Below are 25,299 nucleotides of genomic sequence, written 5' to 3'. Positions count from 1 at the left end.
CACTTCTAGTAGACACATATGTACCTATACATACTGTACAGAGACTTAGGCTGATCAGTGGGTCAGTTGCCCATTGGCCCAAGTCCCATAACCAACATTCTAAGCCTTGAGGCCAGCAACCAGCTTGTCACCGATCGACTTGATGCTGTCCTCGAAGTCCTCGGTCTTCTTGGCCTTCCAGTTGGCACTCTTTCCAGGCACAGCATCCTTGCCGGTGAATCCGATATAGAGGACATCGTTGTCGTCGTGGCCATGATCACCATCGGGCTTCTCCTCGGGGAAGCAAAGTTCCGCCATCGAAAGGGAAGCCTCACCAGTGGAAGTGCCCCCGTTGGTGTCGCCCCAGATGCCATAATGCTGAATAGCCTAAGTTAGCTGGCAGTTTCTTCTGGGTCAGATAATGTACGTACCAGCTTGCCATTGCACACAACAGCCATGACACTCAATGGCTCCATTCCGTATTTCTGAGGCTTGAACTGGGGAGAGTGTTCCTCATTTCCAAACACAATGTAGGGATGGAGATTGGCATCAAGGTCGGGAATTCCGAACTTCTTCACTTCATCCTTGAAGGCGGTCACACCCTGACCAGATGGATCATTGGAACATTTCCCTGCAGAGTTGTTGGCTCCATCGCAGTCCACATCCATGTTGGTGTACTGGCCGCCCTTGGCAGAGGAGTGCATGAAAATTGCTCCCTCAATATCACCACAGTATTCAAACGATTTGCCATCGCTGTGGCCGCCGTTGGTAAATCCTTTTTGATAAACCTTGGAACATTTTCCCTAGAGAAATGCAAACTATCAGATACTAATGCCCAGCATATAGGATCAAAGACCGGTGGGTGGATTTACCTTGTGCTTTTCATAGATCTGCTTCAAGTTGTCCGGCAGATCATATGCGGTGGCACCAGTGACCAGAGCAACGGCGAGGATTTCGGAGAGACGCATTGTGTGAAAGGAATAGCAGATTGGTTGATGAGAACTTGAAGCTGAGGAGTCTGGCCTGTTGGTTGTATGATCATTCTACTTGAAATGTGCTGGGCTTTATACCCCATCTAACCTCGAGCATATGATCTTTGAGCAATGATCATCCTTACTCCAAAGCATCGCCCCCAAACGATCGACGCATTGTAATGTAACGCTGCCATGGCCCAGGGGTAGTCTATGGCCTCCATCCGTGATATGACCCCATTGATGTGCACTCCAAAGCTTCCATCTAAGTAATCCCCCGAAGGAATGGCTAGAGCACACATAAATCTACATCAGGCCTTACCTAGTATAATTCATATGAGCCATGAGATTAAAGCAATTATGCGTCCAAGATGGCGCTTGGCCGTTTGAACTAACTCACCGGCCCGGGTAGTCTACAAGCACGAGTTGGATGATAGGTCAATGGAAATGGCCTGGTCCTAATGCATCAGATCATCGGCTCTGTCCCAACGAGACGATGTAACCCTGAATCCTGCAAGAGGCCCGCTTCCGAGGCTGCTCTCTTTCCGCCCGTGGGTTTATTTATTACATGAAAGATTAAGATGGCTCCCTACTCAGTAACTGCATAGGGTCCCAATCCAGTTGATTCAGAAGGGGACCTTCCTGAGATGACAGGTGATAGTCTAATGTTCATAGTATACTTGAACGAGAACACAGTGGTTCTCCAGGCAGCCAGTGGAACTACAAAAGCGTACTAGGTGTTTAACTGCCTTTCAGGAGAGATGCATGGCACCTCTTTCGCGAATCAAGCCATGTCAGGGCCCGTCCTATCTCCGTGGTTGATTGGTTATTCCAAACTTTCGGTGCCCCAAGTAGAGAGTGCTTCTGTAGATAGTTTCTATTTCTAGGAAGCTGCATTCTAGTCTGAACCGTAAGATAATCCTTCTACTTCTACAGAAACTGCGGTTCCTCCCGAGGCATCGGCAGGCTCCCGATAAGCTTTGGTCGGTAGCTTGCCGATGGTAAACTCGTATCGGTGATGCCGACAATATCAACCACGTGTATGTCCCTGTCGACTTCATACGTCGCCTCTCTTGCTGTTGAGATTTACCGGGATGGTTCATGATCACCGATTCGCTCAGCTCGTTAATGATGGTACGGGGTAGAAGAGTGTCAATCAGCATGAGGATCTACATTGACGGGGCTGATGGTTCGGGGATAGACACATACTGCTCGCAGTACTCCGTACGGTAAAAAGCAAATGGAGGCTGTAGAGTAGTAGAGGACTAGGTTACACACCTAGTTAGCCTTGTACCAACTACATCTACTGGAGGTCAGAAGTTGCTTACATTCTTTCCATAGCTTACATTTGCAGAATTCGTATTAACATCATCGTTTTACTGACATGACAAGGGGAATCAATGCCTTCTCGGTTCTTACAAGTCTAGTATCCTAGTCACAGGCAAGAGGGATAAAGCCAGCGCATTCTAGTGATCTATGCTTTCCGAATGACCGCATGACATTTGTGTTAGCACATAGTGGATCCGAAACCCCATGTTGCCTTTTCTATCGATATCGGTATCGTAGAGTAGGTATCGGGTCATTTCTTCTTCGATGTTTTCCGGCGTCCGCCCTTCTCATGGTTTCTGTCCACCGCTTTGCGTTTACTTGTTTTAGCTGACTTGTCTGACGCTCCTGGTGTTTTACCATCTGCTAGCATTTGGACCAATGTCTCGATGCGCTTCGCTCGGCGCTGCGGAGCAGCCCACTGAAGCTGAACCAACACCGAGTACCGATCTGACCGATTCAACCCTTCAAAGAAAGTTGCCGCTGCTGGCGTCTGGGTCAGCGCAGTTGTCAGATCGTCCGGCACGGTGATAGTGGCCGGACCATCGTATGCACGAGCCCAGCGACCATCCGCCTGTGCAGCTTCCACCACAGCCAATCCGGCTGGCCGCATACGACCAGCGTTTAGTAATGACTCTACGGTCGTCACGTTCTTCTTGGACCAGATGCTCTTCGCACGTCGTGGGGTATATCGTACCAGCCACCAGTCCTCATCGTAGGCATGCGCGCGACCATCGATCCATCCAAAACATAACGCTGTCTCCACAGCTTCGTCGCGAGACACAGATGGAATGCCTGAAGACTTTTTGGCCAGTTTCACGTAGATCCCTGGCGATGTGGAATGCTCCCGCTCGAGAAAATGTTCAAAGTCAGTGGCTGATTTAAAAGGGTGAATTGGGAGATCTGATGGTTCTGCTATCGCGTGTGCTTTAGGTGGCATTATGGATGTGGACTTGAGTTTTCCGAAAGCCGAGGTAATTAACACGCGAGATGGGTTTCTATGCGTGGGTACGCGTCCAGGGACGCGCATTGGATGGCTGCGGAGTGGTGGAGGAATGAGTTCCATCCAACGATGTCGGTCGAATGTCGATCTTGGGTTTCGACGCCCCACGTGCTGTCTGCTGAGGCCATGTGACCCGGGTTTCCCGGTTGGGCTACCCGGTCCATGTTGCAAATCGAATGAGATATACGAATAGTATGTGCTCATTCTGCGTTCTATATCACTCTATATGGTCTATATAAAATACAAAATGACGGTCAGCGCGAAGGATGTGACACTCTAGAGGCGTTCATCGTTTTATGAAGGGAAAAAAGAAGATTCCACGCAACCATGCCAATAATCTCACCACGCACGCTTCAACCACTTGATAACCTCTTCAATTAGCAACATTAACGAACTACCTTCTCGGAGATGCCACGTCGTCGTCGGTCCATGCGCAACCGCCGTTTCCATTTTATGCGACTCTTCCGCAGCGAGCGCTGAGTGCGCTCCCAAGGGTAATTCACCGGCGACTCACCACCAGTGAAGATCATGAAATCGTACAAGAACGCACCGATCATAGCACCACATAGAGAGCCGGCCCATGGCCCATAGAACCAGTAAGGGTTCGTGAAAAGTTCGGACCCGTATCCGAGGGCGAGAAGGGCAAGGCGCGGCCCAAAGTCTCGACTGGGGTTGAATGCAGCCCCTGTCTGGTAGGAGAAGGTATTCGAAAGCACAAACACCATAAGCCCAACGATCAGCGAGTTCATGCCCGCCCCCGGAGGTGCATTCTGATCGTCACCCAAGGCCAGGATTGTCGTTGCCGTGAGGGCCGTCCCAAGAAATTCCGTGAAGAAGGCTGTTGCTGGATCAATCCATGACTGACGCTGGCCAGTCACAAAGCTGGTCACGATCCCCGTATCTGGGTGGGTAAGGAGGTATTGGTGGATTGACTGGTAGTATACACCGTAGGCAGTCAGTGCAGCGACAAAAGCACCCACAAACTGCGCTAGAAAATACTCCGGCATCTTACGCTTCGGGAAGCCACGATAAAACCATAGCATAATCGTTACACTGGGGTTGAGATGGGCACCCGAGACACCACCGGAGACATAGATCGCTATCATGGTAGCAAAGCCCCACGCCCACGCAGTTGTATTGGGATTGCCGGCATCAGCTACCGTGACAGAAATATCTGCACAGAAGCCAATGGTCAGCTGGACAAATACCGCCAGGGATTCAGCTAGCGCCTCGCGATGGTGAGTGCGAATAACGGACCAGGTTGTATGATTGTTGTGTACTTCGTCTTCCACCAGCTCCTGCACTAGTGGATGCAGATCTTCCGGTAGTGAGGATTCATGCAGGGCTGAAAGGTCGGGCAGGGCATCAGCTGCGGCAGTCTGCACCTCTGGCTGCTCTGGCTGCTCTGGCACGGGTTCAAGGGGTTCGTCACTACCGTGAGGCAGACTGTCTCCAGCCTGATCCGAAGCTACGCTCGGGACCGCACTTGGCCCTTCCGGCACTATGGAAAGCTGATCGCCCGGGGCATCAATCCGTACTGACGGGCGGCGCCGACGGGTGGAGGAAGTCCGAGATACGCGCGACGAACCAACATCTCCGGTAAGAACCTTGTTGACAAAGTTGTTTTCGCGTTGAAGGCGAGCATCCTCCACCTGCGCGGCCATTTTCCGGGGATCCGCCATTTTCGGAATTTGTCCCTGCTCCAAGTCATTTGGATCCACATCGAGTCCAAGCTTCTGCGAATTCTCGGCCGGACGCTCTGGCTGCAACCGTGCATCGAGCAGCTCCTCCTTAGTGGGCACCATGCCTGCCCGCACCACACGCGGTAAGGGCTTGGCAAGAGACCAGACTGGCTTTGCATTTGAGGGCTGTTCATAAGAGGGGTTAAGATCCGAATAGCCCGGCTGGACAAAAGGTTCGTGTGCCTGTCGCAGCTGTGTACCATCCTCTGGGCCCCCCATCGTGAACTGTCCCTGCGTACGCTCCGCTAAAGTCGTTCGCTGGGCCAAACTGCCTGTCCGCGCTGAGCGGGCAGTACTGCGGCGTCGGATCCCCTCGGATAGTACATCTCGTGAAGTGTCCACTCCTGACGTGCGACGAGTGGGAGAGCTATAGTTAGCAGAATCACTCACGCCGCGTCTAGGTGATATCGGCGACGTCTCCCTGATGATTTCTCTTCTACTCTGGCTGGTGGCTTCTGACTACACCAACCGTAATTCGGTGTTAGCAAGAGGCCATAGGCACTCAGAGATGTTTTGACCCAATCCCTGATGAAGGAACTCACCCTAGCTCGGGGGCGTCTGGGACTACTTTCGTCCATGATCGGACATTCCAAAGTAACTCAGTAAAAGGCTAGTCGAATCGAGAGGACAGCAGTACTGTAACACTTAGAAGACAAGGCGCGAGCAGAAGAGAGTCCGGGAATGGTTCAGTCAATCGCAAGGGAGATAGATAAGGACAACAAGAGGATTTTTTTTCAAAGAGCGCAGACAAATGTCCAGAAAATGAGCCAATGAGCTACTCCATGATAGGAAATGAACAGCGTTCTAGCGCTCGCCGAGTACTTCAACAAGCTTTTGTCAATGAAGTAGTGGAGATTTTCCGCAGAAGTGGAGCCACTTTGACAAGATATGGAGCCCTACTTGGTCAATCACAGAGATCTTTGAGAAGTAGCCAACGCGCCGGTCGACCCGGTTGCTCTGTAGTGCGATGCCCTTGACATTACGTCCCACTGCATCTGGCCTCTCGTCCAATGGACTGATTCATCGTCTTGAAGAAACGGTTTCTGACGTCAATGCTGGCTTGCGCTCTGATCTCGAAAACACCATCATTATGACCACAGGGTCAAGATGCTTGTTTGCTACGATACAGAGTACTTCGTTTGCACGATTTAGACACATCTTATCAAGGTCCACTGCATGGGACTTTGAACTCATGCAGTCGAACTTGACATCATTGAGACCATGCACCATTCATTTTCTGGATATATGACGCTATATTCGATCCAATGGGCCGTCGAATGTCAAGCACGACCATTCTTGGATTCATCTTGTGCCAGTAGTTCCAGCAGGGATTTATTTTGTTTTTATTTTTATTGTTGGTCTGTTCCAAACGAAATGAGTGGCGTTTGGTGCCCCCTGGGTGGCAAGGGCACGGCCCAGGTACGTACTACGGAGTAATCAACCAGGCCACCTTGATTCGTGGCACGATGCTCCAGGGGCAATTCCTGTGAAGATTATTTCCTACCGAGCAAAGCTCTCTTTGTGAAATTGAAATCCTGAGGTAAGAAGAAAGATTGCGCGAGGAAAAAGGGGGAAAGGGAAAGGGAAAGGGAAATTTTTGACTGAGGGGCCGCCAATATCCGGGAATCCCCACTTCTCTTGCCCTAGTCACGACCACACGACCTACCAAATAGCGGCCAAGCAAATATCCATTCCTCGCCTCTGCCAAATAATTCAATTAAAAGTTATATCATATTATAGGCAGTGGCTAGCTCATTATTCTGGGTCAATAGAGCGGGAAAGGAAACGCTATACATTATAGTAGACTAATGGTGGCGACGGTAGGGTCTGTAGATATATATATCTTCATATTTGCATCTACTAGCTAGTGATCATTTCACCCTGGGAGAAGGGAGTAATTTCAAATTATCTATACACAAAAGCGAAATTGGTTCTGCGAAGGAAATGCTAGCACCCTAATAACGATCATCGAAGCATACCAGAAAGTTCAAAAGAGAGGCATCAACTCGCATGCGTAAGAGAGTCTACCAAGGATGGGCTGACAATTAGACACCTTGAAAGTTTCCTCATCCAGCTGAGCCCTCTATCTACATGAAATATTCGACAATTGTATCCTAGAGTTTCGAACTATAGTGGCTGCCGTCGTCAGGCACCATCCGCACTCGGTGGAGAGCATTCGCATCATTGAAACCCTTCATGAGCTGGTTACGAGGCGTTTCTCCATGCGGCGGTTTCCGCCATTGGAACCTGCGCAGCATGTCGGACTCGATTCCCATCACCTTGTCGGCGACGAACTCGCCAAGTAAGGGTAGGAACTTGAAAGCGTGGCCGCTGCCACCTGTGGCTACAATGACCCCTTCCTTGCCTGGGATGCCATCAATCACCCAATGGTTATCAAACGAGTCCGTGTACCAGCACAGTCTGGTTTGCGAGATTCCGATCCCACTCTGCTTCAATTCGGGGAGATACTTGTCCAAAAAGCGCTGAACGACCTGGACGGACTTCTCTGGCAATCCGGTAATGAACGGTGACGTCCACTTCGTAATCGGTATACTGCGCACTTGGCCCGATTGGACTCGTTGTGGATTCGTATACTTTGTTCCTCTGTACCCGATCTTCATCACGCCGCGACTATCCAGCGGAAAACCATATAGATTGCCATTCTCCCCGGCCCGCGTATTCCACTGAAACACAGGAAAGTTGTCCGGCGAGAACCGTTCCCGAAGGGGAGATCCTTCCGGAATCTGGATCATGGCGATGGATCCAGCTGTGGTCTCACAGAGGCCATCGATCTCGGGGATCAGACTGGGGGTCCAGCCTCCACACGCGACGACCGTCGCGGCGGCCTTGTGATGTTTGCCGTCCGCAGTCTTGATGCCTACCACCTTGCCTGTCGGATCTTCTAGGAAGCTCTCAAAGCTACCCGCCCGTCTATCTAGGACCAATTTTACACCTAGCTTCTTTACTAGATGGAGTGCATAAGTGCAAGCTTTGTCGGCATACACAAATCCACCGATCATGTCCAAATAACCTTGATGCTTTCCATCTTTGGAGAGGTTGAAAGGATCCACCGCGTAGCTAAATCCATCCGCCCTGGCGCGTGCCACCTCCTTTGAATCAAAATACAGTAGGTACTGTGTAGGGCCTTTACCAGCCTTTGTAATGTTGTTCACGGAGAGCTTTTCGAAGTCATTAAGACCATCGGTTTCGTCCCCGAAATGATAATTGCCACAGTTGACATAGATGCGATCTTTGCTTGTCATCCCGGGCGGCAATATGGTTTCTTCTGCGAGAGATTTGTTCCATGATTCCCAGACCTCGATCGCCTTGAAGGTCAGATTCTGGTACCAGACCTCGTCGCCGTATGCAGCACGGATGATCTTGTTGCAGTCTGAATTGTCCGTCAGAAATTGGGGTATGGGTCCTGTGTGTGACAGATTTATTTACCTGCCGAGGCAGCATCGCAGCCTTTGTCGAAGTCGTATAGGGTCTCATGGTATGGCTGTCGGTCAAAGACAGTGATATCTGTGAATCCTCTCTTGGCTAGATGGATGGCACTGCTGAGGCCGAAGACACCTGCCCCAACAATCACAACGGGCGACTGTTTGTCCTTTAGAGGTGGGTGATATGCCATCGTAGAAACTCAGGGGGATAAAAAGGAGATACCAAACAATGTCATTCACGCAAAACGAGGTCGGCAGCTCAGTGTCAGCTGTACTACTCCAATCTTATATATGGGGTGGATCAGCCGTTTGGAGCTCTATCTATCAGGACGCAACCCCACCCAAGATTGTGGGGGCACCTAAGAATCGCTCTTATCTCCGATCAGCCTACCTTGCGACCCTCTGCGTCAGCTACTGGATCATGACTCAGTACGGTAGTATCTTGACTGTGAGAGCAAGCCGCTAGAAAGATGCCTGGACGAGGGTGGTTGTTCAGTGGCTGCTGCGAATTGAATCAGCTTCGTGTTACGTGACGAGATGTAGGTTGTCGGAATATTCCGTCGCGGCTTTATACAGGCGTCTTACCTAGAAAGGCAATTTATCTCTATCTCAATTGGTATAGCCCTCAAACAGAATGTTGTCACTTCCCTCGTTGGCTTAAGTTGAACATCGGGATTCCAGGTCACGGACCAAGCAGCTCAAGAATTGCTTCATCGGAGACAACGCCGATACCCCAACGTCGATTGGACCTTCCCCGTTTTACTCCTTGATCGCGCGATACGTGTCGGGGGTGTTGATCCTGCTGGTCAATGTTGTCAAGTGAAGTGATAATGGCGTGCGGGGAAATGATATCTCAAGACTTGGGCTGGCGGGTTCAACCGACAAGGAATTACCCTCTCCGTCGGATCTGGCCCTAATCCTATCTATGCCGCTCTCTTCACCAGCAACAACAACCCAGATTAGTGTTTAATGCCACCCGTATACCAGATACAATGATATGGTGAACCTTGATCTTGTAGGACATGATAGGATACGGCCCCTCAGTATGACGTCCGGCTCGAGAGTGTGCCTATCTTCCGCGTCACAACGAGGTGTATCGCCCAACGGCTACTCCTCATGAGTGCATACAATGTTAACAATATCTGTCTAGTTGGGGCTGATAGGGTGATCAGTAATGTAGAGCTACTGTTGTCAAAACTGAGCATATAAGAGGTTACTTGACCCTATTTTTCCAGTCTCTTCTCATTGCCTTCATACATTCATATTGATCCTAGCCGTCCCTTGCCCCTGTGCAGTCATGAAATCCCAGACCTCGAAGAAGGACGAGCTAGAGCTTGTGTTTTCTAATGCCACCGCCAAAGAGGCGGGCACGGTACCAGGTGAATCGATCAGAATCGATCCCTCCATCGAGAAATCGGTACTCCGGAAGTTGGACTTCAAGTAATACACTGGCCTGACCTAAACGTGAGCTACAGCCATAATTGACTCAAAATATAGGCTCCTTCCCGTCCTTTCATTAATGTACTTCTTCAACTCCCTTGACCGGAGTAATCTGGGGAACGCGAAGACCGATGGCATTGATCAAGACCTCAAGCTGGTTGGCAATCAATACAGTATTATCCTTGCCGTGTTTAATGTTACGTTCTCCCTGTTCGATTTGCCCTCCAATTTGTTGTTGAAGAAGTTCAGCGGTAAAGCCATGCTTCCTATCATGATGTTCGGCTGGTAGGTGTCCTTCCGTCTTTCAGGATGTTGTTAGTATGAACTCTATTGACGCTCTTGTAGGGGCAGTGTTACGCTTCTTCAATGTGCAGCATTCAACTTTGCTGGCATGCTCGTATGCCGACTGTTTATGGGCATTTTCGAAGCAGGCTTCTTCGGTATGCCTAAGATAGCTCTTGAGCCACAGAGATCTGGCTAATGAAATACTCAGCGGGGGTAATCTTCTACCTGACACAGTTCTATAAAAGAAATGAAATTGCCTTTCGCCTCTCAATATTCTACGGCATGGTCACGATCGCAGGTGAGATTTAGATTTTCCCATACGTAAAACAATACAGCAACATAACTAACCACCATTTCCTTCCGTGAACGATAGGTGCATTCTCCGGCCTTATTGCCTTTGGTGTCTTTCAGATCAAAGAACACCTAGCAGGCTGGAAATACCTTTTCTTGATCGAAGGCGGTGCAACAATCATCATCGCCACATTTGCAGCCTGGTGGCTCCCACTCAGTGGCTCCAAGTGTCACTGGTTCAACGAGGCCGAATCCCAAGTGGCACAGATGCGTCTCCTGCAAGACGGATCCGTCCGAACGACAGATCGCCTTTCCATCACAGAGGCTCTGGGCGCCCTGTTTGACTGGCGGGTCCTCGTATGGGCCGTCAGCTGCTTTTGCTTCGGTGTTGCCCAAAGTTCCGTCAGCAATTTCCTCCCGCAGATGGTGGCTCTCCAAGGCTATTCCGCGGTAAAAACTAATTTATATACGGTGGCCCCGTACTGCGTCGGGACCGTTGTTCTCTGGATCATTGCCAAGTCGTCGGATCATTTTCGAGAGCGCTCGTTCCATCTGGCGGCTGCGTTGATCATCACGTTTATTGGATACGTGATTCTTGCCACCGTGGATCCAAATACTAACAAGGGGGTGGCCTATTTTGCCTGCTTCCTCCTTGCAGCTGGCGCTTTCGTACCAAGTAGTATCTTTCATAGCTGGCATACCAATAACGTCACACATGAGAGCCAACGAGCAGCAACGGTGGGCTTCTTGGTGGGCTCGGCGAATTGTGCGGGCATTCCATCAAGTCTATCATTCAAGGCAGAAACCGCACCAAGGTATATGCCCGCGTTAATTGTGAACTGTGTCTTCCTTCTGGTGGGTGCGTGTGTGGTGATAGGGCTAGGGACATGGTTCAGGCTTGATAATCGAAGGAGAGACAAGGAACAAGGCGTCCGGCTGACTGCAGGTGATGTTGCGACGCAGAATTTGGTAGGAGGTTGGAAGGATCCCAATTGGAGGTGGACCCCTTGATACGTGGCTTTTGTTCTTGGTAGGGGGAAAATTGCTCCATTGTGATTTCTCCTTCGGGCTGGCCATTGGCTTGCTGACCTCGTACGCTCTCAGTCATCAGTATCCAAGACCACCGTCCGGGGGCTCTAGCACATAGGAGATTTAGCGAGATGCGTATTATTGAGTAAACCAAGTGCAATAGCTAAGCCGCTGGTGAAGAGCATCATAAAGCATAACTCGTAAGTCATGCTTAACCTGCTCAACCATTTTGGGCTCTATAAGATAAACTCATACCTATATTACGATAATGATACGTAGGTCTAGTGCGGGTGTAGAAGTTTCACAACAATAGTTGGCTTAGGCTGGTGCTGATTTAATTCGTTCGATCTGTGCAATTAGTATGTTTTATTTATCTATGTCTCTATAAAGGTTAAAATCATTCTTGGAAAAACATGCATGAGAGGCAGAATTCTAGACCAATGCTCAACGATGTTCTTTCACCGGAGACAAGGGTTGGCTGGCTTCCTTAAGTGCGTTCCTAAACTTGGCCGAGAAGGGATTGGGATCACTATCTTGGTTGAGATTTCCAAGCGTGTGATTCACATCCCGGTGGTTCGCCTCGTCGGCACGTACGCACAATAACAGCGAACGTATAGACCGTTGGCCTTCCGGCATCTGCCAGTACTTGATGGCCATCGCAGGGGCCTCCATGTTGCTCCAGAGCGGCAGGTTTCCCTTGTCAAGCTCCTGGATTGCTTTGGTATAAGTGATCACGGCTTCCTCTTCCAGGTACCCGACAAATCGGTGACATATCCGAGGAGAAATTAAGTAGGCGAGAGAAAAACCCGTAAAAAAGACACACTGTGCTGCCAGCACCATGAAGTACATGGCAGGGCCTGGTTGGGATAACTTGAGGAAGGTTAAAAGGTGCATCCTTTCATTATAGGCCTCTTCCAGGAGTGTCTCAATCCTATGCAGTAGAAGTGAAAACGTTAAAATAGTGTTCAAATACGTCAGTCAAAGGACTCGCTGCAACATACCATCCGTAATCCCGCCTCATCCTCCTTAGGCTCTTCAGGTGTCGCAGCATAGCAGCTACCATTCCGGGAACGCCCGCAACGCTCTCCAGAAAAATAAACCTTGTGATCCATTTCTCCTCGGTCATTCGGAAACGAGGTGAGTGTGCATCGCGTGGATGTGAATGATGATATCCCGTGACCAAGTCCATGCCCCATCGTAGGAAGCGGACAGTTCCAAGAGCCATCCTATCCGACCAATCTATGGCGTTGCGGTGAGCCGTCTGAATCGAGTGCAGCTGAGATGTCGTGTATCTGCATGTAGTGTAAGAACAAGATGTGCGACTTTCGAGCTCTTATGGAGCTTGCTAGTGGAATGGGGGGTATGCAACGAACAGGGTTAGGCTTACACAGGATGCGTCCATGAGGACTTTGTAACGAGAGAGGACTGGGTGCTCTGCGGTCTTCTCCCGGGAGTAAATACTGTCCGTGGGGAAACGCCTGCTATAACATGCTTCCCAAGCAATTGTGCGGAATTGCCAGCTGCCAGGCAGGCTCTGTTGGGACAAGTGATATTCAGAAAGAAGGACGCCATGGCTGACAGATGAGAAAGAGTACAGCGCGATAGGTCAAGTGGAAAGGGTATGTATTCAGAGTAGTAGACACATTGAAGCCCGGTGATGTCTTTCTGTCTTCCCTGAGAGTACAGGACGTCCAGATATTTATAGGTAACGGACTGCGCAGCCAGGCCAAGAGTACGACGAGAGCCTCGAGCTCAGGGAGTGCCCATCAACCTGTCCACACACCCACCGCATGGAGAGAGATTGGGCTGTAGTGCTGGCGCTTTACCCCCAGGTTCTAGCCATAGTCTACCCCGATTGACGCACCATCCTTGCGAACCAACCAGTGAGTCACTAGTTGTCGTTGAGGGTATGTTGAGGATCCCCGTTGCAGCACGACGAAGATTCCCCGGGAGCATCAACTGAGACAATAACCAGTTAGAGGGCATCAAGCGGATAGGAGGCTAGAATCTCGTCGTTAACTTTCTTGGTCGACCCCCATGTTCTCTGGTCTACCGCGTACCCCGGGTCCTGCACCAGGGCAGGATGTGCTGTACACTGCAGCCGCGATCATGTTCGCAACTTAAATTTATGATGACAATGCAGATCTCAGAACCAACCGGGATTCGATTAGTGATTTTCTATTTCGAAAACCCTAATAATTCAGCTGGTCGGACAATCTAGGATTCGTCGGTAGTCTCTCGGGATGAGACGCCGAGCTAACACCGAAATGTTCGCAATCGGGAGTCCCTTCACTAGATGGGTCACGTTTTACTCACGGTGTCGAGTGAACTTCACATCACAATAACATGCTCTGTACAAGGAGGGCCACTGCAGAACAGACAGGGCGCTATGATGGTTGGGATGTTGGTCTCGTGTGGAAGAGAACGGTCGATATTCTGCTGAGATAAGCAGCACGTGACGCATTTCCTCCATCCCTTTGTTTTTGTTCGTCGTCGTGGATTCTCTCTAATGACTCGACACACCAACAGAAGGCTTGATGTGGCCATAATGTTTCTACCACATACTCCACGCCCAGCAAATCCCTGCATCTCTGCGATATTTCAAACGGCCGACTGAAAATACGTATCCGTGCTGCCCTCGACTGCGTGAAATTCCCGTATCCGACCCACACTGGAAATGTCTCGCGCAGGCTCGATCGTGTTCCTGGTCCTCCAGGTCACCCATATGTTCGCCGGCGCCTTCGAAATCCACCTCTCAAACTTGTGAAGCATGAATAGGACAAGTGAACGAGCATAAACGGGGGAAGCGGTTAGCAGATCACGCGATAAAGCAGTTTGGGTATTCTTTTTCAGTGTCGCGGGGGGGCAGGACATGTCAGTGCTCAGGACAAGTTGGCGACCGCCGGAAACGGGATACCAGGTCATAAGGCGATGGCACGAACCAGCTGGCATGCTGTTCCCCAATGATCTACGGGAGGGGTGCTTGCGAGCTCCCATAAGGCGTCGTCCAATACCTTATGGCTTGAGAAAGCTATGGCAGGCAGCAATGGGTTGACCATATACCTTGCCTTGTCTTCATTGGCCTGCTTCCCATAGCGTGGATGCGACCGAGACCATGACTACATCCGGTAGTCATGAATCAGTAAGGTCACAGGACGCGTCCAGGGATACACATGGCGAACAGTTGCCTTCGACGCCCAAGAGAATTGTGAGAGCTGCCTTGGAGCCTAGCCTATTTGTAGTTCATTCCGGTCCAGTTACAGTGTAGGAGTAAAGACTTCGAACTACTGCCAATGGGCACACGATTGCCCATTGGACGTGTCGCGGTATTTCGTGTTTTGTAGTACGACTGCTTATCCTGCAGACGTGAATTCTTTAGACGGTAGGCAGGATCGGGTTTCGGCATTAATGTCTACTTAGATATCATTTGATCTCAAGGTGATAGGATAGAACTCGCAGGACTCCTGTCATGTCCTCATCATGTCAGGTACAAAAGCGTCGATTGCGGCTCAACTGGCCGTATAGCACAGCGAATCTTGTTAGAACTCAGTCGCTCCTCGCAGCATGCCTGGTCAATTTCTCTGGAAATTTAGACAAGCTCTAGTGTCCAACGACTACACAGGCTGTCGCAGCAATGTTGGCTCGATTCGTTCCAGCTTGCGGAGAATCCACGGGCGCGGCATCCGGCGAAAAGCCCACCAGCCATCATTGGCATATGGGACATACAAGCAACAAATAATGCTCCGCTCACTGAAACTAGACCGTCTGTCTCAAGTTCATTGGCTGGCCCTGTGTTAAGGGATGGGCCCAACAAGGAAAGGGAATGAAGCGCTGAAGGATGGTTCGGTTAATATTCGGTACGGGTTCCATGTCTCAAGTTCATTTAGATACCGCGCTAAAACCTCCTTTATTCCAGGCAGTTATGTGACTCTCATTCGAGGATAATCCGGCCAGTTCTGCAGAGACCAGCCACGCTGTTGTGACCAACGATAGGATGTCGAGGACGTGTGGGTCAGCACGGGGGGAATTCCATAGGAACCTGCGGCACTGGTCCACCGCGAATAGATTAACTCGAGGCTTAGCTTCCGGACTCCAATTGCCGCCTGCTGGGAATTATGCCGAAGTCCCATATATCTCGATGTCTTTGAAAGGAAACGTCTCCGCGACTCATTCCCCAACTGGTGGAGAATGTAAAACAATGCCGCTCAAGCATCGTTATTAAGGGGATCTGCTGTCACAGAATCATACAATCAGAGGAATATCGACGCCCAGCTTATATAGAGCTCTGTCCCTGTCGGGCTTCTCGTCCTTCGTTTGCACAGTAACTCTTGCTGAACTCCCCAACAACAAACAAGCCCCAAGCGCACTACCGCCCCAATGTATTCTCGCAACCAGGTTCTAGCAGCTCTTGCCACCGTCGGCATCACATCGGTGAACGCCGCCATGGGTCCCGCACTTAGTACTGGCCCTGTTGCGTCCAACTCGTTCATCCGCGAAGCTACTTCGACCCTTATCCTGCCAAAAGGACCCAGCGGAGGATCTACGGACGCCATCACCTCCCTATGGGTGGGTATGGGCACCTCGAACGGTGACTTGATCCAGTCCATTGCCGACAATTGGCAACAGAGTGACTGGACGATGTATGCCTACACGCTCATGAAGACCAGCGGTTTGTATACCACAAGCATGGTGATGCTGATGCATGCTAACACCTGTGGCAGACACCTCACAGATGCCAATTTATGGTGATGGCCAGCAGAATGCTGGCGAGGGGGACAAGGTGACGATGCACTGTAAGGAGCAATGGCAAATTCCCTGGAGTCCCATGTGCGCGTCCTAATCATGTGCAGACAAATTCGACGATGCCAGTGGAAACTACACACAGACCGTCCAGATCAACGGCGAGACTGTCTCGACGCTCTCCACGAGTGATGGGCAGGCTCAGGGCTGGGGCAGCTCTGTTGAGTGTGCCGAGAACAACTGTGGCACCGTTGGCGCTCACTGTAAGTTCAAAACATCCACAGGCGAGCCTCAGGAGACTAATGCATGCATCAGCCTGGACCGACACCAAGATCATTCTTGACGTTGCCGATGCCAACTACATCAACACTCTCGCAAAGGGAGAGGGAGTCACTGGAGGAGATATGACTACTAGTGACGGTGGCAAGACCTGGACTATCAGCACCTTTGGCATTCCAGACCACACTTTCTCTGACTAAAAAGCCCGCATGATGGTCCCCTGTATAGTAGCAGCGTTAAATCCAGATTATCTTTCAAGCAAATGACCGAGCCGACCGTAGTCCTGGAAAGTCACTATCAGGAATAACATGGTTATATCTCACCTTGCGATAGTTATAACTAGTACCATTCTATAATCGATGGAAATGCCGAATATAGCAGTTCCATATGACGGACCTTCGTGATCCCAAGCTGCTGTGGCCTGCCTAATATCTAGTCCTCGCGTGTACAATCAAGAGAAGATGTGCACGATACCCCTTAGTACTGGATCGAAATGGGTGTGGTAATGACGGATAGGTACGGAAATATATATCGTTCACTGAGGTAAAATACGATATGATGCACCAATTCTGGTTTTGATTTTCTAGTCCACATATCACTGGAGATTTCCCATCGAGCAGGGAACTACATTTGGTTACCCTGACTAGCCTGAATCAATGATACTATGCAAAGGACTGAGTTATACGTTGGCAGGGGATTCCCAAAGTGACCCGGGACATGGGTTCTTCCGGCCGCTAACAAACACTAGCTACTTTTAGATGGACAAAAAGAGCTTTACACTTATCATACACACAATCAAGCAAAACAATCATAATACATTCATCGATACACTACACATTGTACAGTGGATATAACACGTACAATCCAGTACACTAAATAGACAGTTTAAGCCTGGTTGATCAGAGAAGGCTTCCAGGTGTTCCAGAACTTGCTTGATGAAGCAAGCATACTCGAAATGAGCCCCTTGACCTCTTCCTCGTGGTCACAATCATGAGCGTCCCCACGATATTCGGATTCCAGCTCCCCCGCCTGTTCCTCGGCGTACTGGCGGGTCTTCCACTCAGGAGGGGAGGACAGTTCAACCTTGACCATCTGAGCTACACTGGGAGTGCCCTGGTCATTCATAGCGAACAACATGTACCACCCAGGAAGGATAACACCAGCGTCATTGGGAAGGTCGGCGGTATACTGGTTTCCACCTTTGTGCGTGATGTCGAGAGGGATACGACGCTGATCGGTGTTGACGGTGTGAGTAGTAGTTCCCACACGGACTAAGGACGCAGATTCAACTTCAGAAGCCGTCTCGAATGTGACCGCTCCGCCAACGGTGAGCACATTGCCGTTGATCATTCTCGTGATCTCAGGACGAACAGCCCTGGTGCCGTCCGGGTTGAAGAGGTAGGGGGGATTAAAGATCTCGGCATCGTAGTGATTGGCAGAGCAGTTGCCACAAAGACCACCACCACCATTGAGGACGGTAGCGTTGGGCAGCAGCATCGAAATACTGTGGTAGACACGCTTGATGTTGTTGCGGCTCAACTGAACAAAAGTGTCCGTCTCAGGGTCATAGAGCTCAGGCGTGAAGACGATCTGATCCTCATGGAAGGGCTTGCCCCAGGTCTGGCCGCCAGCAATGAAGACCTTGCCATCAGGAAGGACGACCGAAGTATGAAAAACACGCGGCTCGTGCATTCCGCCCTCACCTTTACCGTCGGGGCCTTTGCCCGCCACCTTCACGACGGGTCGTTGATAGGCCTCTCCGATGGTGATGAGATGGGCTCTCTTGGAACCGTAGGAGCCATCGTAGTGACGCTGACCACCGAAGGTAAGGATCTTACCCTTGGTAGCATCGTACATGACGGCGCTGCCAGACATGGAATCCTGGTCCTTTCCACGGAGTCCGGCACTGTGCACGGAACCCCTAACCCGGCGTCTACCGTTCCGATCCCGACTGACATCGTCGACATCGTACCAATGCATCTCCTTACTGGGACCTGCCTGGAAGACACTCGCCTTCTTCCAGCCAAAGAGCCAACCGTGGTTATCTGCCCGCCATTGGCCCAGACGGTCGTCGGTCATCATGGGTTCGACCTCGCAGCCGGGACGTGTTTCCCAAACGGCATTTCCATCAGGATAAGGATAGTAGACCTCGCCGTTCTTGGCAACCTTGTCTCCACCGCTCCAAGATCCTCCGATCACGAAAATGCGACCGTCGGAGAGGGTGGTCGAGGACTGGTATCCACGGGGAATCGCCATGCTAGGACCTTTCACCCACGCGGTGCCATTGTACACACTGGTGCGACCGGAGTCAGCACCACCACTGACGACAATGTTGCCATCAATGTCCATGGAGGTACCGGGGCAGAACATGTCGTGCTTGGTTTCGAAGACCTCACTCTGGGTGATGATGCCGTCGCGGTTCATGGTGCTGGTCAGGGTCTTACCACCGGGGGAGGCGAAGAACTGGTCGTCGGCCCAGGCAGACCACATGATAATGTCGCCGTGCTGCTCAACGGCAGAGGAGACAGGGACGATCGGGAGATCAATCGTGGGACCCCAGACACCCTTGCTGGGATCCTCTCTGGGGTAATCCGTGCCGTTGTACGTGTAAACGGAAAGGTTGACGATGGAGATCTGTCCGTGCTTCTTCTGCGTCCGATCGGGGAGGGATTGGCTCTCTGACACAAGCTTGACATATTGAGCCAGTTTGGGGTTAAACACGGACAGCTTTGGGCTCTTGTTGGATCCCCAGGTACCGTATGCGACCGGGGTCCAAGTCTTGCCGTCCTGCGAGACAGAGATGCGGTGTTCACCAATCTGGCCATGTTTGGAATTCTTATTCAACTCAGGCAACATGGTCAGACCGCTGACAAGGTATTTTTTGCGGAGATCGACGACGATCTCCGAAGTCTCTCCGTCAGCAGGGTTGCTGAGCCAGTATCTGTCGTCCCGATCATCGATGGCATAATCGCATGCGTAGCCCCGGTACTGGCTGGAGCACTGGACCACCCAATTTTCATCTGGCTCCTCAGGATTCGTTTTGGAGATGAGATACGAATTGGGAGGAGGAGATTGGTATTTGACCTCCCCAGTCACAGACTTGGCAATCTCGACACATTCGGCTTCGGAGGACTCATAGGAAAATTCGGCGGGTTTGAAGGCGTCAACAGTGGCCGCCCCCAAAAGGAGACCCGATGCCCACTGGAACTTCATTTTGAAGAAAAGTCCTGTGATACTGGCAGCAAACGTGAAGAGAGAACAGACGGTGGCATATATATAACAGCCGGCAAACAAGGCTCACCAACCACGATCCTTAGTATCCCTCGCTGCCCTGGAATGGAAGTGGGGACGCAGCTCGCCACCAACACCAGTTCGCTTACACAGTAGGGATCGTCTGTGGATCTGGGCTGAACTGCGATCGACTTTTTCAGCTTTCGTCACGGGTGGAGTCTTCTGCCAGGTTTATCTCCAGGGAATCCTTCCTTGTTAGGAGTTGTATGTACGGAGTAGTATTGCATTCCTAGTGGCTCTTGTGCGGTGTTGATCCTAAACCGCATCATCATCCTGAAGATTCATATCCTGACGGTGTGTCCGTCTCGATAATGTAGAGCGGGGTTGAGGCAACGGATATATAATCCATTTACTCGATAGTTATTTCTTCATGTTTGACATGCAATCACCTGAGTGTACCGAGACAGGATGTGAAATCTGGAGAGGTGGGAAGTACCGGCAATCTGGTAAGAACTGCAACAAACGCGGGTGTGGATGTTTGGATCCCAGAGCAACTCGCTAAACCTGCTTTCTCGGTAGTCTTTTGCCAAGATTGAGATCGTCCCCCCTTTAGTCCCGAGAATGACTGTCGATCATGGTTCTATTTGACAATGGAGCTGGAGCTATCATACGCCACGGACGACTAAAGTGGATCTCAGGCCCCGCCGTACGGACGGCTCGGTCCCTTTATTAGGGTTCCAATCCGTGTAGCTCTCTATCATATTGAGCCGAGAGTTTAGTTGCGAAGGGGTGTTTTGTCTGTGATTGGACGTGGTTCAACGTGGTTATCATGGGAATAGCTTCCCAACTCGTGGTGGGATTCCAAGATATCAACACGCCCAACCAACTGGGGCAGCCTATAAGGGTGCTCGAGTGGGCCTCCACTGCCCCCACAGTTCAGCTGAAGAAATGCCGCAATCTGTGCTAATGACGATCCAACCCCAATATGGATCTTTACTACTAATCTTTGGGCTCTGATTAGTGTGATCTGGGACGCCAGGTTCAGCTCGATCAGCGGGAGAACCATCCATTTCTTCTCACCCTCACCGGATGGAGTTGACGTCTTGATTACATTGGACACCATCGTCACAGCAGGAGGAATAGTGGATCAACATGCCGCGCATACCACTGATCAGCTTCAGCAGGTGGAGAAACGCGCCCAATACCGGAAAGAACATCCCACTGTCTGAATCGAGGATCCACAAATCACGGCCCATTCATTACCCATTGCTTTTGGCCTGTGATGTATGATGATGTTGTCGTCTGGCATGGAGGGGTAGTGAGGACGTCAAGGGGGAGGGCGCGGCTGAGCTGAGCCGAGTGATGCATTCTGCGGACTCAGAGAAGAAGTATTCTTGGCTTAAATACTAAGCTTTGAATCTTATTGGTGGTGAACAGCGTAGCCTTCTTTCTGTCGTAAAGCAGACTTAAAAAGGCCTTCCCCCCAGCAGACCCTGTTGACTTCGGCTCTGTTTAACCATCAGAGATCACAATGCCTGTCCCAAAGCAGAACCGATCGGTCGACACGGACAACATCCAAGGGAGCATTTGGCCCCGTCTCCCTAAATACTATGAAACCTACCTCTTCTTCAAGATCACAGATAACGAAAAGTTCAGACAGCACCTCAGAGGTATCCTCGATAAAGGGGTGATCACCACCGGCACTGAATGTGAGGAACACTTGAAGTCAGTGGGTGAGTTTGAAGAAGCATGCGCATATTCTCGTCGTCATGTTCCCGAGAAGGATCGGAAGCCCTTCACGGCGGTAAACGTCGCATTCACTCACATGGGGTTGCTCAAGGTTAGTTTAGACGCTCTATAGGCCTGGTGTCATAGCTGTATATTCTAACACCGTGGCCATTTTCCCAGGTGGAACATCCTGAGGTCGAAGTGAACTTTGCCCAGGCCCTAGCGGAAGATCCAGATGAGTATTGTAGAGATCGGATCAACGAGGGTCTGTTTGAGAAGGGGATGTTCGATGATCTGGTGTACGAAGGTGCCGATAGCCCTCCCGCTTTGGATCCCGACTTTAGGGCTCCTCCCGGCAATGAATCCAAGACCGGACTTGACCGGTGGAAGTGGCGAGTGGATGGTGTGTTCATCGTCGCGGCCCATAATGCGAAAGCTCTACGTCGCAAAATCGTGGATCTGGAAGATGCCTTCAATGTTGGTGATGCGGACGAGAACAGTATGAAGATCGCTTTCAGAAGGGATGGTAAAACTCGTCCGGGTGCAAACCGTGGCAAAGAGCAGTATGTTCCCCTCTGTCGTTCCATCGACCCCGAACGATGCTAATTTTGTAGCTTTGGTTACGAAGATCACATCTCCCAGCCAAAGATTGACGGCTTGGATGACCCCCCGGCCAGGGGCGAACCTCAGGCATGCCCCCCAGGGTATGTTCGACCTTTCTTATTTATCAATAGTGGCATGGCGACTAACACAGGCTAGTTACATCTTCCTTGGCCATGAGGGCGATCCCGAACGGAGAAGAGGCCCTAAATGGGCTAAGGAGGGTAGTTTCCTTGTTTTCCGTCAGCTTGACCAAAAGGTTCCTGAATTTGAACGCCACCTTAAAGAGCTGGCCGAGAAGATACCTGGCAACTACGGCGGAAATCCCGAGAAGCTGGGTGCCCATATGATGGGACGATGGAAGAGCGGTGCGCCCCTGAACCTGATATTATCTCATTAGCCACCGCTGGACGAGAGCTAATCTATGGTACAGGAGCCCCCGTCGCCAAAGCCATCCACGAGGATAACCCGGATCTAGCATTTGACAACACTTTCGACTTTAGACCCAAGAAGGACATTAAGGGCTGTCCGTTTGCGGCGCACATCCGTAAGATGCGGCCCAGAGCCGATAAGAAGCGAGACTTTGGCTCAGAAGAAGATGATGAGAATCATAAGCCCCTTCCAGAGCCGGGAGAGGACGAGGCTTTTGATGAAGGACAGAAGGAGGACGCCAGTGTCATCCTCCGTCGGGGTATCACCTTCGGTCCTGAACTGACCGCGGAGGAAATTAGCAAGGGGGAGACAATTGAGCACCGTGGCATGTACTTTGTGTGCTACCAGAGTCTTATCCGGGATGGCTTCAACTTTCTCATGACCCGTAAGTCTACCACCTACATTCGAATCACCTTGCCCACCTGCTAAGATGCTAATTAATATAGGCTGGGCGAGTAACTCCTCCTTCCCTGAGTACAAGACTAAGACCTTCCCCGACGGTCCTGGTATGGACCCCTTCATCAACCAGAGGCTCCGTACCGATCATCCCGAGGGCCACATCAGTTTGTACGATGGAAGCAATCCAAACAAGACCGTTAAGCTTGATCTTGGTCTTAGCCCTTGGGTCGATCAGAAAGGTGGCGAATACTTCTTCACACCTTCTATCAGGGCTTTGCGGGAACAGTTTTCAGCCGACACGGTGAACACAGAAGGTGAATCCGAAGATCCCGAGGAAGACCCGGTGGTGAAGAAGTTACAGGCCAAGATCGATGAGTTGGAGCAGGAACAGAAAGCGCTACTAAAAATCACCGAGGAGCGCGTCGCAGATATCGAGAACTTGGAAGCCCAGCTGAAGGAGGCCCAAGAATCGCATCAGAAATTTGTGGAGGAGACTCGTAAGGGGACTGTCGTAGGATATGCGGGGCTTATCCACTTGGACTTTTTGAACAAGTTGGAGACCGGGGATTTACGACAGTTGAAACACCAGGTCCGAGATGCTCTGGCACAGTTGGCGGGAGATGTGGACTGGAAAACGTGGCAACGAACCATTCGAGAGCTCAACTCGAAATACGGATTCGACTTGTTGTACGGTAATGGCGGGCATTACGAGGGGCGTCATTGGAGGGAGTGGAAAGAGATCCAGTATTCGACAAGCAATTCCGACTATGATCGTACTGTGGCTTTCCGCAACCGAATGGGCCAGTGGTGCAACAACGCCAAGTGGAAGGCTGAAGGTGGCGATGCCGCTGGATGTGCATTGATGTGGTTGACGTTCGTCATCCAGCTGCACGATGTGTTACAGGTGTACCGGCCTGACGTTTGCTAAAGTAGTATACCTGCCCAAGGATATCAGGGTAGCTAGCATATAATTGAGATTGGTTATTGATATCTATACACTGGTGTTGTAGTAGCCCTTTTATATTGATTGGTATACAGCGCCTGAATGATATATATTAGTGCCAAGATGTGTATCCTGTGTCTTTGATAGACAGTAGATATCAGTTAGTCCTTTATCAACTTCAGCTCTAGCTTGAGTGTAAGATGCGCCGTCGGTGAGGACTGTCGCGCAGAACACTATCATTATCAACTAAGGTACTCTTCTTCACAGCATGTGTATCGACCAAGTCATGCCTCTTCTCAAACATATAGGTCCTTTGAAATAATCCTGTGCGAGCTCCAGAGTTTGAAGATGGCGGCTCTGGGGCAGGGATGTGGCAATGTCCTCACGGCAGGTATAAACGGGTCTAGATCAGTTCTTGCCATTTGCCACGAGTTAAGTTGTCCACGGAAAGATAAGCTAGTTGATACTCGGGTGGCACTTTTGAGTGGAATCCATTTGATAACCTAGCCTAAATAGAATAGAAGACAGAGATAGTCACTAGCATCAGGAATACACTTGAGTGGGATATAAATCAATAGCTCTCAAGCGGAAGACATCAACCAAAATTACATGTCTTGGAGTTTCCTTTTGACACAGATAACGAATACAGGCAAAGGGGGAGTTTTGTGTTTGACATAGCCAAGGACATCCCTACCCTTGACTGGCGTATTGCGATATGATGTGATGAAGGAGCAATAAGACAGTATTGAGCGATAAGGCCAAGTCTCCTCCGTTAGGCCACTGTATGTAACTCCACACGCATCATAGAAGCGCAGTGAAGAGTAAGATGGAAAGTATACTGTAATAGTCAGCTTCAGATGTTCCAGTCAACTGTAGCTAGAACCCTACCTACCTCCATGGGCTTCTCACGATACTATGGAGAGCACGAACAGTCCGCGAAGGGATTGCCGAGGATGAAGCATGAAAGGAAGATCGAAGAATGAAGGCAGTGGCTTTTCTATCAACATCCATTTGGTTCTAACGGAAAAGAAAATGATACTTTAGTCCCTAAGAAAAGACACGGTATAGTTGTATCCCAATGCTAGCTGGCTATCGATTCAACCCGATCACGAGACAAGCCCCGGTCGAGGCCATCCTCATGCATACGCTGCGCCATCTCGAAGTCGCCTTATCCGCGAAGGGTGTTGAAGGTCTTGGTCAGCATATCTATGATATCGAGATCGAGATGTGCTTCCGGTCAAAAGCCGCCATAAACGATTTATGCTGTCCGGGGTGACAGCTAAGCAAGTGTGAGATTAAGCTAGCGTCACAAAGGATTCCACCAATTACTCTGCACTGCGGCGATGTTCTTCCAGCTCTGAGGTCTCTCTGTCTCACAAATTACTACTTTGACGATGAACAGGCGATGATGTGGGCTGGATGTCTTCAGATAGATACC

At 50.5% G+C, this 25,299-nt stretch overlaps 9 protein-coding genes across 9 annotated transcripts; 3 read left to right on the top strand and 6 right to left on the bottom strand.

The window, feature by feature from the left end:
• Positions 1-99: 99 nt before the first annotated feature.
• F9C07_5170 (fungal chitosanase of glycosyl hydrolase group 75-domain-containing protein) lies at positions 100-947 on the bottom strand (the record flags this gene model as incomplete). The annotated part of the gene is made up of 3 exons (XM_041294535.1): positions 100-357; positions 411-782; positions 852-947. 3 exons carry the CDS (start codon positions 945-947, stop codon positions 100-102), a joined length of 726 nt encoding a protein of 241 aa, XP_041149803.1.
• A 1,582-nt stretch (positions 948-2,529) lies between these two features.
• On the bottom strand, positions 2,530-3,306 carry F9C07_2062158 (bacteriocin-protection, YdeI or OmpD-associated-domain-containing protein; the record flags this gene model as incomplete). Its single annotated transcript, XM_041287125.2, has 1 exon — positions 2,530-3,306. One exon carries the CDS (start codon positions 3,304-3,306, stop codon positions 2,530-2,532), a length of 777 nt encoding a protein of 258 aa, XP_041149802.2.
• A 268-nt stretch (positions 3,307-3,574) lies between these two features.
• On the bottom strand, positions 3,575-5,820 carry F9C07_1830597 (MIP transporter). The gene is made up of 2 exons (XM_041287124.2): positions 5,564-5,820; positions 3,575-5,480 (listed from the first exon to the last, which is right to left on the bottom strand). Exons 1-2 carry the CDS (start codon positions 5,597-5,599, stop codon positions 3,666-3,668), a joined length of 1,851 nt encoding a protein of 616 aa, XP_041149801.2. The 5' UTR covers positions 5,600-5,820; the 3' UTR covers positions 3,575-3,665.
• A 1,315-nt stretch (positions 5,821-7,135) lies between these two features.
• On the bottom strand, positions 7,136-8,655 carry F9C07_5167 (putative sarcosine oxidase; the record flags this gene model as incomplete). The annotated part of the gene is made up of 2 exons (XM_041294534.1): positions 7,136-8,412; positions 8,469-8,655. 2 exons carry the CDS (start codon positions 8,653-8,655, stop codon positions 7,136-7,138), a joined length of 1,464 nt encoding a protein of 487 aa, XP_041149800.1.
• A 38-nt stretch (positions 8,656-8,693) lies between these two features.
• F9C07_2062659 (permease of the major facilitator superfamily) lies at positions 8,694-11,491 on the top strand (the record flags this gene model as incomplete). The annotated part of the gene is made up of 6 exons (XM_041294544.2): positions 8,694-8,771; positions 9,774-9,904; positions 9,962-10,189; positions 10,250-10,344; positions 10,398-10,487; positions 10,563-11,491. The coding sequence occupies 6 exons, from the start codon at positions 8,694-8,696 to the stop codon at positions 11,489-11,491; spliced, it is 1,551 nt and encodes a 516-aa protein (XP_041149799.2).
• Positions 11,492-11,953: 462 nt separating this feature from the next.
• On the bottom strand, positions 11,954-13,081 carry F9C07_5165 (putative alternative oxidase AlxA; the record flags this gene model as incomplete). Its single annotated transcript, XM_041294533.1, has 3 exons — positions 11,954-12,440; positions 12,511-12,801; positions 12,897-13,081. The coding sequence occupies 3 exons, from the start codon at positions 13,079-13,081 to the stop codon at positions 11,954-11,956; spliced, it is 963 nt and encodes a 320-aa protein (XP_041149798.1).
• Positions 13,082-15,886: 2,805 nt separating this feature from the next.
• Positions 15,887-16,728, top strand: F9C07_5164 (uncharacterized protein; the record flags this gene model as incomplete). The annotated part of the gene is made up of 4 exons (XM_041294543.1): positions 15,887-16,178; positions 16,231-16,302; positions 16,360-16,512; positions 16,565-16,728. 4 exons carry the CDS (start codon positions 15,887-15,889, stop codon positions 16,726-16,728), a joined length of 681 nt encoding a protein of 226 aa, XP_041149797.1.
• A 685-nt stretch (positions 16,729-17,413) lies between these two features.
• On the bottom strand, positions 17,414-19,741 carry F9C07_5163 (uncharacterized protein; the record flags this gene model as incomplete). The annotated part of the gene is made up of 1 exon (XM_041287123.1): positions 17,414-19,741. One exon carries the CDS (start codon positions 19,739-19,741, stop codon positions 17,414-17,416), a length of 2,328 nt encoding a protein of 775 aa, XP_041149796.1.
• A 1,540-nt stretch (positions 19,742-21,281) lies between these two features.
• On the top strand, positions 21,282-23,846 carry F9C07_5162 (uncharacterized protein; the record flags this gene model as incomplete). The annotated part of the gene is made up of 6 exons (XM_071511318.1): positions 21,282-21,599; positions 21,668-22,050; positions 22,102-22,191; positions 22,247-22,455; positions 22,488-22,904; positions 22,966-23,846. The coding sequence occupies exons 1-6, from the start codon at positions 21,291-21,293 to the stop codon at positions 23,844-23,846; spliced, it is 2,289 nt and encodes a 762-aa protein (XP_071366788.1). The 5' UTR covers positions 21,282-21,290.
• Positions 23,847-25,299: the final 1,453 nt, after the last annotated feature.

The sequence above is a fragment of the Aspergillus flavus genome, chromosome 7, assembly GCF_009017415.1.
Source record: "Aspergillus flavus chromosome 7, complete sequence".
In the NCBI taxonomy this organism is placed as follows: Eukaryota; Fungi; Ascomycota; class Eurotiomycetes; order Eurotiales; family Aspergillaceae; genus Aspergillus; species Aspergillus flavus.
Note: the sequence above shows the minus strand (reverse complement) of the source record. Positions and strands in the feature narration are given on the sequence as shown.

What these genes read in the sequence shown, in the direction of transcription:
- F9C07_1830597 (XM_041287124.2), bottom strand. Translation starts at nt 5,599, where the DNA reads ATGGACGAAAGTAGTCCCAGACGCCCCCGAGCTAGG. An exon ending in CCAGACGCCCCCGAGCTAGG is followed by an intron (nt 5,481 to 5,563) that starts GTGAGTTCCTTC and finishes CGGTTGGTGTAG; the next exon opens with TCAGAAGCCACCAGCCAGAG.